Source organism: Hipposideros armiger, unplaced genomic scaffold, assembly GCF_001890085.2.
Source record: "Hipposideros armiger isolate ML-2016 unplaced genomic scaffold, ASM189008v1 scaffold_94, whole genome shotgun sequence".
Classification (NCBI taxonomy): Eukaryota; Metazoa; Chordata; class Mammalia; order Chiroptera; family Hipposideridae; genus Hipposideros; species Hipposideros armiger.
In genome coordinates, this window is record NW_017731444.1 from 4,251,873 (window position 1) to 4,269,027 (window position 17,155).

The window sequence follows — 17,155 nt, forward strand, 5'->3', positions numbered from 1 at the left end:
CAGCGTGTTTTTTCAGGACCTGTCAGCTCCAAGTCACATAGTTGTTTCAATCTAGTTGTGGAGGGCGCAACTCAGTGGCCCATGTGGGGATCGAACCCGCAACCTTGATGTTATGAGCACTGCGCTGTAACCAACTGAGCTGACTGCCGCCCCGTAAAGTCTGCTTTCTGATTGTAAAAGCAACATGGACATATGATAGTCAATTACCCCAAAAGCTACCTCCCTGAGAGACCTGACTTTTTACAATTAGAGAAAAACTGCTGGAGGAACATGGCTTAATGCATATGCTAACAAATTAACAAATGGGATTATATTCTACAGACTTTTCTTCACTTTTCATGGCTTCATCTGACAATAGTTACCTCATTCTTGGCCTCTCAGTAGTATTCCCCAGCTAGCTGCATGTAATTTGGCCGGTCTCCCGTTGATGGTCATTTGTTACAGCTTTTGCTATGACTAATGGGATAACAGTGACCATCCTTGCACATACGCCTTGAGAACTTTGGGCTGGGTCTATTCCTAGCAGTAGAATCCTGTGTAACAGGATATGGACAGTTGGCATTTTAGATCATATTGTCAGATGGCCATCTTAAAGGCTTACTAATCTTCACTGTGTGGGTATATGGAGAGGTTGAGATTTAAGACATTGGCTGTGGCCACGGGGGCAGCCCACTGTGATGGGCAGAGCCAAGGCAGTAGCTTTTCAGATTATTGGCCTCTTTGGCTCTGGTTTTGCCAGGGGGCACATGGCCACAGGAGTGGTGTGGCAGCTCCCAGAATCCTGCTCCTTATGCTGTCCCACCCAGCATTCTCTGCCCTCTCCACTTGCATACCCTTCCAAGAGTTTCCCAAATTCATTGTAAGGGAAGGGAGTTGGTTGCTTGCATTTTGTTTATATAGGGTAGAAAGTTTGACTCTAAACTCCAGTTTAAGTTGCCATATCTTTTCAGGTCTTTATGTATGCTTCTAGCTTTTTCCCCCTGTGAAGTATCTAAAAGGTAATGAATGGTATATAATTCTATCCCAGCCCATTGACAAACATCTGTTAATATTTTGCTATTATGAGCAATGCTGCAAGGAACATCCTCATAGCCAACTGGATACACTTGTCTAATGTGACCCCCTACTGGGCTCAATTCTTTTGATAATTCTGATAAATATGCCAAGGCCCAGCCTTGACTGTATGAAGACGATGGTACGTGTAGCCATGACCTAGAGACACAGAAATTCTCAAACGCCTTCTGAATCACTGGGGATGAAGGGATGCTCTGCTGTGTGAGGCATAGATGGGAAGTTGGGCAAGATGGCACACGAGAATGTGTAATTTCTGTCTCAGGGTTTTGTCATCTACTTGGATCCTTAGCACTACCCACCCAGGGAATTAGGTGGGGTCACTTGATTTCACAGATGGAAAAATGGGTTTGAGAAAAACATCGAGGGCTTTTGCTTTCCTGTGAACCTGATCATTTCTGGAATTTAGTAGATGCCTTATCAGGCAAAGGCAATGAAGTGGGACCTTGTGCACTGCTACCAGCCAGGACGGCAGCCCCTTTCTGGCCCCCTTGGTTGCTTTTGTACATACTGTCCCCACTGCCTGGGTGCCTGCCTCTGCACCTCTCCACGCAACCTGGGTGAAGTGTCCCTTCCTGGGCTTTTAACTTTTATAACTGTATCTACCACATTGTTTTATTTATTTATTTTAAAGATTTTATTGGGGAATTGGGGAAGGGGAACAGACAAGCTGCTGTCCTTTTGTTCTTCAGTCTAGTTGTGGAGGACGTCGCTTCACTGGCCCATGTTGGTATTGTGATCACTGCGCTCTTTCTGGCTGAGGCAGATAGGTCGCCGGCCATTGGACAGCCACTCATGGTGGCTGCCGGCCACTCACAGTAGCTTACGGCAGCCCACTGCAGCCCCACTGCAGCCTATGCCGGTGACTCATGGCAGCCCAGCTCCAGGTCGAGCTGTTGTTCACTGTCTTAGCTGTAGAGGGTGCAGCATTACTGGCCCATGTGGAATCTGAACCGGTGGCCCTGCTGCTCAGCTCGCGCTCCCAAGCTGACTTTTTTTTTTTTTTAAGATTTTTATTGGGGAATTGGGGGGATGGGAACAGTGCTGGGGAATTGGGGGAAGGGGAACAGACAAGTTGCTGTCGTTTTGCTCTTCAATCTAGTTGTGGAGGACGTTGCTCCACTGGCCCAAGTTGGCACCATCATTGCGCTCTTCTCTGGCGAGGCAGATCAGTCGCCGGCCTCTGGACGGCCGCTCACCGTGGCTGCTGGCCGCTCACGCCGTCGCCGGCGACCCACGGCAGCCCAGCTCCAGGTCGAGCCGTCGTTCAGCATCTTAGCTGTGGAGGGCAGCGTCACTGGCCCTCATATGTGGGATCCGAACCGGGGCCCTCCGGCATCCCAAGCGAGTTCTCAACCATCGCGCCACTCGGCCGGCCCCCAAGCTGGCTCTTAATCAACAAGCCACTCGGCCAGCCCTCTACCACATTGTTTTAAAGATGTCTTTATGGTCTGTCTCCTGGATTAGGACTAAATCTTCATTCACTTAGTTGCTGTGTTAACCTCTGCAGGGGGTCTGCTGATCAGCTTCAGTTCAGTCATCTGCAAAAGGGGAGATTGTGAGTAGCTTCTCTTTTTGTTTTGTGAGGTACCAAGTAACTGCTCCATCTCAGATGTTCTTTTGTAATCTGGGACAGTGGGAACAGCTACGAAAGACTTGAACTGTTCCAGGGGAGGGTTCAGAAATACAGATTTCCTTTCCACAGGCTGTGGAGAAGGCATTTTTAAATAGGGGAGATGGAAATATCTTTCATCCTCTCTCCTTTTATTTCACTGAATCTCTAAGCCCTGGGGGACTTACAGTGGGGCAGGGATACCCAAGTAGCCCCCCTCCACCTACTTCCCCATCAATCATGCCCTCCATACCCCCTTCCCGCATTATGAGCTTAATTAATGCAATTAACATTTACAAGGTGCTGTGAAATAGCTCTGGTGCTGGTGCCAGCCTGGAGGAAATGAATGACATCACTTCTCAGCTTTATGGCTGGGCCTCCTCCCTGAGTCTAATTGGGGGGTGCCACCCACCTTTCTGTCTGCCACATTGCATTTGGACACGCCTGACCTGGTTCAGTCCAGACACAAGCACCCTGCACTAATGAGTCAGGGCCTTGCAGGGAGAACCTTAAGGGTGAGCCTACCTCACAGTGCGGCCCACCCCTAAATCACATGCTGGACCCCAGCCTCTGGGAAAGGGTCAGAGTTGACCCCCCTCATCAGGAGGTTAGAGCACCACCTCCTGAGCTGGTGAACACCCAGCTGATGTATCATGTCCCTTAGGCAAAAAACCCCTGTAGCCCCTGGAATGGAGGGTGCATTGTTAGAACTTTGTAACGCTCATCAGCCTTGTCTTGTGGACACCAGTTATAGGCACGTGCCCTGGACTGCCTGAGCATGAGTCTTGGTGCTGCTACTTTTTAGATGACTTTAGGTGACTTAATAGAACTGAGCCTGTTGAGAGCAGATTGATAACAGGATGTGCCTCAGGATGGGGTGGGGGTTAAGAGATGTTTGTACTTCCTTTAGCTTACAGTACAGTGGGATGGCAGGGGGCATTTGGAAAACTAGTGCTATGCTCCTGGAAAAATCCCGTAGAAACGTGTCACCTCTTTCAGGGAGGTTAACCCAGCCAGTTTATCCTGGAGCCCTGGAACGATCACACTAGATAGCATAGTTGGCTTGTGTTGAGGGCCCCATTATCCAGGAAAGGCCACTCTTGAATCACTAGAAGCCAAACTGAGGTATGTGGGACGAGGTGAGGGAGATCTGTGTTTACCATTACACACCAGTCTCTGGTGCTAATTTCTTCTTGTTGCCAAGAGTATGTAGTTAAATTTGTGAGTTCCTATTTAACTTTTCTGATCTCGCACTTCAAGTCACATTGATCAAGTATGTGTTATGTTGCTTAACCTATCTGTGCCTCAGTTTGCCCATCTGTACAATAGAGATAATAGTATGTACCCCATTTAAGGATTAAATGAGTTAACACAAGTAAAGCACAGAAGAGTGCCTGGCAATATATAGTAGTAAACACTGAAACAAAAATTAACTATATTAGCAGGTGAGAGGATTTATATATTTACTTGGGGAGGGCCAGGTTGTTACTTCCTGAAGCAGGGGCCTATGAGAGAAGACTTCTTGGCTTTTGAGATGTGGTGTTTGAAGTGAGTAATAAGGAGGCATGTGGGGCCGGCCGAGTGGCGCGATGGTTAAGAACTGGTTTGGGACACCAGAGGGCCCCGGTTCGGATCCCACATATGAGGGCCAGTGACACTGCCCTCTACAGCTAAGATGCTGAACAACAGCTCAACCTGGAGCTGGGCTGCCATGAATCGCCGGCGACGGCATAGGCTGCAGCCCCTGTGTCAGTGGGTTGCCATGGGCTACCGTGTGTAGCCAGCAGCCAGCGTGAGCGGCCAGCAGCCGCAGTGAGCGGCCGTCCAGAAACCGGTGACTGATCTGCCTCGCCTGGGAAGAGTGCAATGATGGTGCCAGCTTGGGCCAGTGAAGCAACGTCCTCCACAACTAGACTGAAGAACAAAAGGACAGCAACCTGTCTGTTCCCCTTCCCCCAATTCCCCTGCACTGTTCCCATCCCCCCAATACCCCAATAAAAATCTTAAAAAAAAAAAAAAAAAAAAAAAAAAAAAGGAGGCATGTGGTAGGGAGATGGGAGGGCTTCCAGACTAAGGGAACAGCAGCGGCACACGCCTGGAGGCTGGCTGGCTATATTTGTCTCTGTAGAATGTGGATGAGGGAGAGGAACTGAGCTGGGCATGTTTCTTTTTTTCTTTTCTTTTTAAGCTTTATTGGGGAACAAAGTATTTTTTCCAGGACCCATCAGCACCAAGTCAACTTGTTCTTCAATCTAGTTGCGAGGGTGGTGGTGGCACAGCCCACCATCCCATACGGGAGTCGAACCGGCAAACTTGTTGTTAAGAGCACGCACTCTAACCAACTGAGCCACCTGGCTGCCCCTGAGCTGGGCATCTTTCAATCATGGGTGCAGGTTCTGGATGCTGGTGTGTGCTGTGGCAGTAAGGCAGCCAGGATAGTTAATATCATCGCAAACCCCAAGTGATGAAAACTACAGAGAAGGAGTTATTTTATGAAACCACATTGAATTTTGCAAATGAAAAGAGTATTTTACCTGCCCAGTTCACCCTAGGACACCCAGGTAGCCGACGACACTTAGAGCTGGTTGGCTGTCTTCCTTGAATCTTCCTCCAGGGTCCATGAGTCTGGTTGTAGGGGCAGGAGAATTTTCCTGAACATTTAGATCTGCCTTTGGGAAGGTTCTGCTCACATGTCCCTCAGGCAGGCTGGTGGCACAAGCTGGCACTGCTGAGGCTCTGTGGGAAGGCCCGAGCAGTTAATCATTGTTGGTGCTGGGCTACAGGCTCTACCTGGGACTGTCTAGTTGATTGACCCAGTTAGGGGCTGTCAGGGAACCCTGGATCCCCCAGATAAGAGGGAAGTCATGCCCTTCGATTCAGCATCTGACCTACTACCAGCTTCTGACTAAAAACCCTGTCTGCTCTGTCCTCCTCCCCATGGACTCTCCTGGTGTGTTGCACCCCATGGCCTAGCCTCCCATCTCCTGCCAGGCCACCCAGGTTACTTAGTTCACTGGTTTGACCTGGGACGAAACACAGGGAATTAATTATTACTTTGAACTACACTCCAGCAGTTTTTCTGGGATTCTGGCTGCTTGGCCTCACAGGAACTGGCCCATAGGTCAGTTCTTCCAGGTCAGGGCTGAGGAGTGAAAGCGGCTAAGAAGTGGCTGATCAGGCTGGGCCAGGCACTCCTTTTTTCCCTCGGGCTGCTGAGATTCCTTAACAATGTGTTGAGAGAAAATAGACCAGGAACTGTGAACCGCACACCCCGGGCCCCATGGGGTAAAGACCACATTGTGCTATGTGTCAGTCTATACATTTATGAACAGAAAAGTGCTTCTTTCACTTGCATATTAATCACCCGGGGATCTTGTGAAAATGTCTATCCTGATTTGTAGGTCTAAGATGGTGCCTGAGATTCTTTAGTTCTAATCAGCTCCCAGGTGATTCCAAGGGTGCTGGTCCTTGGGCCATATCTGGAATATCAGAGGTCTAGTTGCCCTACTCCCACGCCTGGGGGATGGAATTGGGACCTCCCCCCATGACATTGGAAGTCCGCCTGGGGGCGCTGTAGGCCCATTAAGACTGAGTCCCACAACGCCCCCTGGTGGACATGGCGCCAGCATCACCACTGCAGCCCTGTAGCCCACTGATGCTTCTAGAAGGTACCCTGGGAGGCTAGCGTGGGTCATCTGGCACTGTGGGTCATCTGGCACTGCATGGTGAGTCCCCGAGACAGGGCGCAGAGGCCTGGAGTTTGGTAGCCATTTGCTGGGCAACCTTTTCCCAAGAAGAGTTCCAGGCCATCAGGGTGTGGCACCAAATACCTCTGGAGCTGTTTGAGGGGAACTAAGAAATAGGAGTCTGGGCGCCTTACACTGAACCTAGGCTCTAATTTTGCCTTAGCCCCACCCCTTAGATGGGATTTTTGGCCTTGAACGCTAGCCATGTCTGTGTGTCAGTTTTCCTTTTCTATAAAATGGTCCCACAGTGACATTAGGAATAAGTGAAAGAAAGGTGAAGGTTCTTACAGCCAACAAATGTTGCAGGCAGTGGGCCAGGTTAAAGTTGACACAGCCCTTCAACCCATGGGTGAAGACCTGACCTAAGCTGGTCTTAGCTGAATAGCCTAATGATGATGTAGTTACCAGGAGAGGCAGCAGTGGGGAGACAAAGGCCTAGAGTGGGGTGAGGCTGGAGCAGATGGGGAACATGCCCCTTGTTAACTGCCCCAGTCCTTTGCCTGTGTCTCCTCCATCCTTTCCCTTCTTGGGAACTTGGGACTCTGAGCCCCAGCTGGTGAGGGAGGAGGGGAGTGAGCGACAGGCCAGCAGACCAATGGGCCCCTGAGGTTAGGGTGAGGCGGGGCTTGTGCTGCCATGGAGAAGAGAGAAGCTGTTCTGTGGGGGAGGAGGGGGCTGTGGGAAGAGGACCTGGAGATTGAGGGAAAGGGAGAGAGCAAACAAAGGGGTCAGGAGGGAAAATAATGCACTGGCTTCCTGAGGCCCTGCAGAGGCTGGCCAGGGAGAGGGGGCCAGGGGCAGAGGGGACCAAGGCTGGCGGCAGGCAGGCCGGGGCAGGCGGGTCCTAAATGGCATTGTTTGAAGTGGCCGGCTAATTGCACAGAGCAGTCTGAGCCTCAGCCCACAGCCCAGCCCCCCTCCTCTGTCCTGGGTGCTGGCATCTGAGCCTTCGGGCCGCCTGGCCACATGGAACCAAGTCCTGAGCCTCGGAGTTTGGTGAGGGGGGCAGGTTATGGGGGGCAACCCGGGTGGGGTCCTTGGGCGGGAGTATCACCTTGAGAATATGTCCTGGGACCTCTTTTGGCCTGAGGACGTAGACCCATTGGTTGGAAGTTGAGGGGTGTGCTGTCCCGCTCGAGCCCTTGCCTCCCTGATAACCTATCCATTCTGGTCCCTCCTGCAGGGAACAATGAAGGGCGACACCAGACAACTCAACAGAGAGGAGGATGCCAGCGGGAGGGAAGACTCCATCATCACCAATGGCGGCTGCAGTGACCGGTCTTCTGACTCCAAGGATGCGCCCTCGCCCCCGATCCTGGAGGCTATCAGCACCCCCGAGATCAGAGGTGGCTGGGCCTGTGGGGATGAGGGGTGGGGCAGGCACTGTGGACCACAGCTGGGACATGGGACATGAGACTCCCTCCTGAGCAGGCTGAAGGCGGGTTGTGGGGAGAGGCCTGGTCCCTGATAACCTCCACTGCACCCACTCGGGAAGGGAAGAGGATATAGGCAAAGCCAAGCCCGTTGCTCACCCCTACCCTCCCTCCTCTCACCTCAGCTGGGACAATGAGGAAGTGACCCCAAGGTGATTATCCCTGTCCTTTTCGAGTCATGATGGAAAAGGCCCCAGCATAGGCTGGGGTCTTTGCCTTTCTTCAGCGGGACCCCATCTGACACCACAACTGGCACTGATGGCCTGGGAAGAAAAACGCCCAGGAGGAGCTGAGCCCTGCTTCCTTTCCCAGCCTCCTCTCCACTCCCTCCCCTCCACAGTCCCTAGGTCAGATCACCTGGGACCCTCCCCACTGAGATTTTCTAACCCAGCTGTTTAGAAATTAGAAAGACCCTGTAATGTCCCATCCTGTTGAGAACTCCTTGAACTGTGCTGTGCAATAGAACTTTCTGTGAGGGTTAGTGTTCTATTTCTGCATTCATTTCAATGGTCACTAGCCACATGTGAGCCCTGGAAATGTGGCTGATGGGGCAGACACTGGATTCTTCATGTAAGTGTAGTTAGTGGCCACTGAATTGGGCAGCACAGTTCTGGAAGGAATTTGATGTCTTCTCTCACTAGACCCTCCAATATTGTTTTAGGTCCTATTATGTGCCTGGTGCTGTGCACTGTTGCCTTAATGAGTACATTGAGGCAGCAATGGTTACTGAGGGGCTAGGAGTTAACTCCTGAGGATGCCAGTGGGTTTAGTGAGATCGCAGGCCGTAGCCCAGGAGGCCACAGAGGACTGCCCATCATCAGCAAAGGAAGACATGGCTACTGTCCAACCTGGCGGCCGCTTCCACAAAACAGACTCTGGTTCTGTTTTCCTCCACAGGCCGCAGATCAAGCTCACGACTGTCCAAGAGGGAGGTCTCCAGCCTGCTAAGTTATACTCAGGTATGGGCTCTGTTCTCTCTTTTATAGGGTTTAGAAGATTTCTTTTAGCTTTCATTAAATGGGGAACATGAGTCCCACCTAAACTGGTGCCCAATAAATACTTGTTGAAGGACGAATTTGAATACTGCTAGGCACACAGAGGGCTTTGAACAACCTCACTTAGGATGCCATTTGCCGCTGTTACATGCCAACTTTTTTTTTTTATTATAAACACCTGTTTTACTAAATTAAGAACTTTTTTACTAGATGCTTCCTGTGTATTTTTTGAAATTATTTTTTTCTATGGAAAGGTTCCATGGTGTAATGGTTAGCACTCTGGACTCTGAAATTATTTTTTTCTCAATCTGGGTGAACAATTAATCACACAGATAAATTTCTAATGGAGCAAACTGTTCTTTTATTCTTAGAATGAGTCCAACTTGGTCATATGTTTTGAATTTGATTTACTTTTTAGCATCTATTCATGAATAGAATGGATGTATAGTTTTATTTCTTGTAATATATCTGCGTCTGGTTTTGATGTACATTGGGAAGAACTTGTCTGTCTTGTTTGAGGGAATTTTTTGAAACCACTGCAAAACCTTTTTTTTTTAGCTGAGCCATCCTGCCATTAAGAGGTCAGGTTTGTTTGTTTTGTTTTGTTTTGTTTTGTTTTTGTTTTTTTCCAAAATCTTTTAATACTTGCTGCAGTATTTAAGTTTTGACTTGATCAGTTATTTTCCAAGTTACAGTTTTTCCATGTTTTTAAAAATATTTTATTGGGGATTCGGGGAAGGGGAACAGAACAGACAAGTTATGGTCCTTGTGTTCTTCAGCCTAGTTGTGGAGGATGCCGCTTCACTGGCCCATGTTGGTATTGTGATCATTGCGCTCTTCCCAGCTGAGCCAGTAGGTCACCGGCCATTGGACGGCCTCTCATGGCGGCTCTTGGCAGCTCATGCCAGACGCCGGCCACTCACGCTGGCTGCCGGCCACTAACAGTAGCTTTATGACAGCCCACTGCAGCCCCCACTGCAGCCTACGCCATTGTGGGCAACTCATAGCAGCCCAGCTCCAGGTCGAGCTGTTGTTCACCATCTTAGCTGTAGAGGGCACAGCGTCACTGGCCCATGTAGGATCTGAAGCGGTGGCCCTGCTGCTCAAAGCTCGCACTCCCAAGCCAACCCTTAACCAACGCGCCACTCGGCTGGCCCCCTTCTGTTTTTTTATTAACCATCCCAAAGTTGTGTCAAGTTGGTTACTTTTTTCAGAGAACCAGTGTCAGTTATTGGGGACAAAATCATGGATAAGAGTCATGGGTAAATGAAAGCTTGATCTCCTACAGCTTCTTTTCTCCTGCTGGAGGGCAACCAGTGGGCACCCAGATGATGGGAAAAGTGTGCTGGATCAGAGGCTCAGGACAGTTATTCTGGTAGTTAGTTACCAGTAACAGTAATGAAATCGGTCTGAACATTTCCTCTGTGTCCAGCCTTTGGTGAAGCGTGCTTTGATTCCCACTATGTATGTCCCTGTTGTGCTGTAACAGAAATACTGTCATTCCAATTTTAAAGCGACAGGAATGGACTCAAGGTCACACAGCAGGCAAGTGAAAAGTCAAGTTCTTAACACTGGCCAGATGTTGGGCCATTCACCACTGCCCTAGTTTTTGTGCCCAGTTGTTGGGTTTTGGTGTGGTGTGCTGCATGGGATGTGCAGTAGTGGGTCTTCGTGACTTGACACAGATTTGGTGCCATTTCTTCCTGGTCATTGTATCAAGAAGCATGCCTTTGAGCCTACAATTGAAAATTGACTAGGTCTCCCTGCTAGGCATAGCCAAATTGGTCTAAGGTATAGACACAGAACAAGATTTCATGATGCACATTGATTGCATTTATACCATTTCTTTTGTTTTCTGATTCCACTGGGGTTTATCTTGCAATCATCTCTCGAATTCATGATCCTGTGGTGTGATCCCATTGTAAAATCTTTTGGAATAAAATGAGGTAGTTGAAAATATTTTTAGGGGCCTGCCGAGTGACTCAGTTGGTTAAGAGCACCAGCTCTGAGCAACAGGGCTGCTGGTTTGATTCCCACATGGGCCAGTGAGCTGCGCCTGAGCTGAGCTGTCAACAGGTGGTAGGATGGCTCAGCTGGTAAGAGCACGTGGTCCTAAGAACAAGGTTGCTGGTTCGACTCCCGCATGGGATGGTGGGCTATGCCTACCCATACCTAAGATTGAACGCGACACCTTGAGCTGAGTGGTGCGAGCTGCTGACGGGCAGCCGTATGGCAACTGGACTTGGAGCTGAACTAGCTGCGCCCTCCACAACTAAGACTGAAGGACAAAAACTTGTTCTCCTTCCCCAATTCCCCAATAAAATCTTTAAAAAAAAATTGGTCTCTTGGACCAATATTAAGATTGTTTTATATTTATTTATTTATTTATAAAGATTTTTATTGGGGAATTGGGGGAGGGGAACAGACAAGTTGCTGTCCTTTTGTTCTTCAGTCTAGTTGTAGAGGGCGTCACTTCACTGGCCCATGTTGGTATTATCATTGCGCTCTTTCTGGGTGAGACAGATTGGTCGCCGGCCACGGGACGCCCGCTTACAGCGGCTCTTGGCAGCTCACTCTGGCTGCTGGCTGCTCACACTGGCTGTCAGATACTCATGGTAGCTTATGGCAGCCCACTGCAGCCTCACTGCAGCCTACACCGTCACCGATGACTCACGGCAGCCCAGCTCTAGGTGGAGCTGTTCTTCACCATCTTAGCTGTAGAGGGCGCAGCCTCACTGGCCCTAATGTGGGATCCGAACCGGGGTGCTGCTGCTGAGAGCTGGCGTCCTAAGCCAGCTCTTAACCAACGCGCCACTCGGCTAGACCAAGATTGTTTTAAACATGATTGTTCGTTTTTAAACTTGGTTATATGACACAATGACATCCTGATGCTCATAATGGTGCATTTATAAAGGATCTGACGGGCGATGGAGATGGTGAAGGGGAAGATGGAGATCGCGCTGACACTCCAGTGATGCCAAAACTCTTCCGTGAAACCAGGACTCGGTCTGAAAGCCCAGCTGTAAGTTCCCACCCCAGAGCCAAGGCACCTCCAACCACTCATAGTCCTGTATAAAAAAACACGTCTTGGATCTCCCTGGGGGGACTTTGGAGAGAGAGGTGAACAGATGTTTTGAAATTGGAACAATGACAGCAAAGCTCATGAGCTATTATTGTGAAAGATTTTTTCACATGGCAGTTTTAAAATTCTTTTTAGAACACTCATGGAAGTGCCCCAGGATGATAGAGTTGGCTGGTAGATGGGTCAGTGCCAGTTACCTGTGGGAGTCACTTCTGTGAGTGGATTCTGTGACTTAAAGCTAGAGATCTGGAAATGGGAAGGTATTTATTGCTCATGGTTAGTCTCCTGTTAGAGAGCCAGCTAACACTTGGTGACCATTGCAGCTGCAGTTTATAATCACACTCTGCTAGGATATCATGTGTATCATCCCCCATTTTTTTACAGATGAGAGATGATTCTGATAACTTACCTAAGGTTCAATGTTAACTCTTACGTGTAGGATTTCAACACAGGTTGGCAACATCCAAGTTCGTGCCGTTTTGAGAAAGAAGCCTAAGGCCTTCTCATCTATCTTGAGGATCCAGCACCTTCCTGAAGAATGCAATTATTCTAATGCATTTGGAAAAAAAATGTTTGGTTTAGAGTAAACTTGGATTTTATTTTTCAGTTCTATTACAGGTGCCAGTTTCAGCTGTGACAGGCAGTAGGATCTGCTGTGAATTGTCCGGCAGCCCTGCTGGCCACTCTACTACCGCCTTATCGCACGAACTAGGGAGTTTCTGGGTGGGAAGTTACCAGCCCAGAGCCCCTCACTACTTAACCACCTCATGCATTTCTGTTGACCTGAGGCTGTGTCTCAAGCGCAGTCCTTTTGGCCCCCTGCCCAAGACCCCGTGCCAGCTGTCACCGAAGGCTTCTTGCTTATCCTCTCTTGCTTCCAGGTCCGAACCCGAAATAACAACAGTGCCTCCAGCCGGGAGAGGCACAGACCCTTCCTACGTTCCATCCGAGGCCGGCAGGTCCGCAATCACGTGGATGAGTCCCCTGTGGAGTTCTCAGTTACCAGGGTTGGTTCCCCGGATGCTCAGACCCCTGCCCCCTGCCTCTAATTGGAAGACCTTCCTCTCACTGCACCACCGAAAGTGGCCGATGCATAACCCTAATCTGCTTCTGTTCTTCACACTCCTCTCCTTTTCAGGGTCTTCTTGCCTTTCCTTTCTCTCCTGGGTGCTGGGTAAGCTTCTCTTAAGCCTGATGACTTCTCTGCTGGCCTGATCCTGGATGGAACTGTGGCGGGAATGCAAGAATTACTGGGTTCTTGCCCCTCCTAGGAAATGAGCTCGAAACTACTGACTTCCAGAACTGTCTTGTCTCCCTAGTTTCTTCACTGACTGTCTTGAGGCAGCCCCAAGGGTTACGGCAACTCTCCACTCCTGTTCCAAGGTTGGGCACACAGTAAGCACTTAGGAAACCAGTGGCCCTCTCTGAGCTTGGTTCTCTGAGCCTCTCGGCATCACTCATCGTTATTATGCCTTTGCGCTTGACGCTGTCTCTGTTTTGATGAAAGTGGCTTTCTCCCACTGCTTAAGGGATACTTACTTGGTCCTGGAAAAGCATTCTTGGTGGTCTCTGTACTCCTTAACTTACATCTTCACTGTTTCTGCTTGCCTGGGAAGCAATTGGGGGTGCCACTGGTCTCTGGTCATCCACCTGGTTTGCTGTGGCCCAATCTGTATGTCCTTCTGTTCACAGTCCCTGAGGCGGCGGGCGACATCGTCGGCAGGCACAACACCGTGGCCATCTCCTGGCAGCCCCTACCTCACCATCGACCTCACAGATGACGTGGTTCCCCAGAGCAGCAGTACCCCTTACAACCACTTGGCTGAGGACAGCCATCAGGAGAGCTTGGATTCCCCACAGGTGGACACAGAGGGCAGAGATGCAGATGGCACCGAGTATCAGGTACCACTAGGAAGGGCTGAAGATAGAGAAAAGCAAACCATTACCCAAAGGGGATTATTACTACAATTTTGGTCACTTTTAGCATACTATTTGAATTCATTCTCCAAGTATAATTTTTCACGTGTCACATGATCCTTGACTCTACTTATCTCCTTGACATAACTCAAGCACCTGATTTTCTGAACATTACATATTTGTATCTAGAAATAATATGTATTTTGTAAACATAATACATGACCCGGCTCATAGTATACATACATTGTTGATTGGCGTTTCACTTACAAGGAATTAGAATTGGCTCACTTTCATGTCTATAATCCATTGTATTGTATAATCCATCTAATGTTTTGTGTATAATTAACCAGTTGAGCTTGTTTGTTTTTACTCAAGCATTGCTGCGTATATATGTGGTACATATATATCATGTAGAAACCCTTTTCTCTATGTATGTTACTTCAGAGTAGATCATACTATAGATGTATTTTAACAGCTTGCCTGTTTTCATGGGCACCTCACTTTTTTTTTTTTTTTTTTAGCTGAGCCATCCTGCCCCTGTTGGCAGCTCAGTTTGGGCTGGGCATCGAACTGCTGTTGCTCAGAGCTCATACTCTTGAGCGAGCTCTTAATCAACTGAGCCACTCGGCCGGCCCACGGCACCTCACATTTTATGGCAAGCTTATGTGCAAATGACCAAACAATTCTTAAAGCATTTCTTTTTTAATTGAGGAATTGGGGGAGTGGAACAGTGTTGGAGAATTGGGGAAGGGGACCAGCCAACTTATTGTTCTTCAATCTTAGTTGTGGAGGGCGCCAGTCACCATCTGGCTGCCTATTGGCAGCCTGTGGCCTCTAAACTCAAGGTGCTGTGTTACAATCTTAGTTGCGGGTAGGTGTAGCCACCATTCCATGCGGGAGTCGAACCCGGCAGCCTTGTTAAGAGCATACGCCCATATCCACTGAGCCATTCGGGTGGCAGATCAGCTCAAGGTACCGAGTTCAGTCTTAGTTGTGGGCGGGCATAGCCCACCATCAAACAGGTAGTCTTGTTGTTAGGCTATAATAAAGCCTTTAAAATGCTTTACTATCTGATGGCTTGTGGTGGGGTTAGATGTTCAGGGCTTTGTCAATTATTTTACTTAGATCTTTTTTCCTGTGAGTTTTCAGTTGACGCCTTTCAATCCTAGGTTAAATGTTATAGATCTAATATAATAAACCCCATGTTCCTATCAAACAACCAATCCTACCCATCCACTGCCCTTTATTCTCACGTGGTTTTTTAACCTTGACATGTTGGAGGCAGACGGATAATTTCCTGAGGAGCCCTGCTGGGTACTTGCAGGAAGCCCTAAGTGGGACTGTGAGACAGTTGCCATTGCAGGTCCGTGGGGTGGGTAGGATTTTTCCTCAGCCCGGCTGGTTTGTTTTATTGGGATTCATTTCTTCATGTGGTTTGTCTTCCAGGATGGGAAGGAGTTTGGAATAGGGGACCTCGTGTGGGGAAAGATCAAGGGCTTCTCCTGGTGGCCTGCCATGGTGGTGTCTTGGAAGGCTACCTCCAAGCGCCAGGCCATGTCCGGCATGCGGTGGGTCCAGTGGTTTGGTGACGGCAAGTTCTCCGAGGTGAGTCCAGGGTCAGGTAGCCTATCATGGGCCTGCACACCGGAAGCCTTTTTCCGCCCCTCCCTTTTGCAGTTGCCTTTAAGATAATGGCCTATGCTTGTTTTCTCCTGCTGGATGAGGCGGTGTTTGACTCTGTGTCTAGGAGGAAGGACAAAAACTTCCCTTGTTTACTGGCTTAAACAGACACAGAGGTTCTTTTGGGGCTCAGATCTCAGTGTGCTTTTATAGGAGACAAAGCTGGAAACTCCTGGGCCCATGGCCACTTGGACTCTTGATTTTATTTCTCTGGGGCAGAGTCACCAGTATGGATTCAGAAGGGTCAGGAGCAGCCACTTGGGTATTTATTTAATGGAGAACTTGGAAGAAACAGGAAGGGCGGACTCTGCCTTGGAGCCTCATTTAGCCCAGAGGTGGTGGGGGAAGGTTCTTCTGACTGGGTCTGCAGAAGGGTCTAGAGTTGCCTGGTGACAATCAGGAAAACTTTCTTTGCAGAGTTGGTTATTTCAGGGTTTCTCGATTACTGATATTGGCCATTTTAATTTCATCTTTCTTGATGAGTCTGTTGGCTTAAGAGTAGTGTTGGACATGCATTAGGCTGTGTTGGACCATCGAGTACCTTTGTGGGATTCAGCTTCAAGTTGAGGTTCTGGTTTTTCCATGAATTGGGCTTTGGGGTCATTGGCCATTAACACATTGAAGTTCCCAAAGGGCAGGAATATGACTTGGAATCTCCCAGCATGCGATGCCCTTATTGGCCAGCGGAGGGAGCAGAAGGACAAACGTTCAGGCCTGCGCTCTCCCCGAGGCATCTAATTGCAGGGATGTGAGCAATGATTTCCTTGAAATGAAAAAACCTGGATTGTTTCATTGCTCTGGCCCAGTAAGACAAAACGCACTTTGCAGGACTGGGTTGGATGTGAATAAGTTGAAGTGTGGTGCTGTTAGCATTATGGGAGATTATTACAATGTGGGGTCTGGTGTTAGCCCATATGTTGCATTGGAGCAGTTTGGTGTTGGGAATAGCACCTCAACTGTGTGGAGCCCCAGTTTCTTCTCACCAATGGTGGTAGCACCCCCTCATGGGAGGTCTCGCTTAGAAGTGCAAAATAGAGGTTAACATGAGTACGAGCACCTGCTGTGGAAAGCAAAGCACCATATCTGTCTTTCAGTTCTGATCAGCATCCCTGAACACCCAGTTTCACCCCTTCCCACTTGTAGCCCAATTAACTAACTCACGTATAGCCTGGGACTTGGCATGAAACTTGTAGAATATAGACCTTTGGCCCCAATGGAAGGCGGATATCAACAACTCAGCAATAACTAAAAAGTGCTCATTCCGTGCCAAGCACTGTTCTCTAGACAATATATTAATTGAGTAATCACAGTTCTTTGACACCCTCACGAAGGAGAGAAGAACAAGTTCAAAACCGCCAATGTTGGAGCATCCGCAGCGAGTTGCAAGTAGGAACCCACACCAGGGGCCATGTGGGTCATTTGCTCTTAAAATATACACAAATACAGGTTGCATCTCATTGTATCCATTTGGAGCAGCACACTTGCTCACACTGGGAGTGTCATCCACCATGCTTCTGGCTATAGGGTATATCAATAGTCTGTGTACCTTTATTTTAAAAGATTTTTATTGGGGAATTGGGGGAGGAGAACAGACAAGTTATGGTCCTTGTGTTCTTCAG

General features: G+C 48.9%; 1 protein-coding gene across 2 annotated transcripts in view; it reads left to right on the forward strand.

Annotated features, from left to right (window-relative positions):
• Positions 1–17,155, forward strand: part of DNMT3B (DNA methyltransferase 3 beta) — a 43,734-nt gene that overhangs the window by 9,101 nt on the left and 17,478 nt on the right. Inside the window, exons 2-7 of one of the 2 annotated variants that reach the window (XM_019645861.1) lie at positions 7,613–7,775; positions 8,760–8,821; positions 11,772–11,879; positions 12,821–12,946; positions 13,632–13,841; positions 15,303–15,461. In XM_019645861.1, coding sequence (XP_019501406.1) covers positions 7,619–7,775; positions 8,760–8,821; positions 11,772–11,879; positions 12,821–12,946; positions 13,632–13,841; positions 15,303–15,461 — 822 coding nt within the window. In that variant the 5' untranslated portion in view covers positions 7,613–7,618. The remainder of the gene's footprint in view (positions 1–7,612; positions 7,776–8,759; positions 8,822–11,771; positions 11,880–12,820; positions 12,947–13,631; positions 13,842–15,302; positions 15,462–17,155) is intronic. The other variant, XM_019645862.1, reaches the window with a different exon arrangement.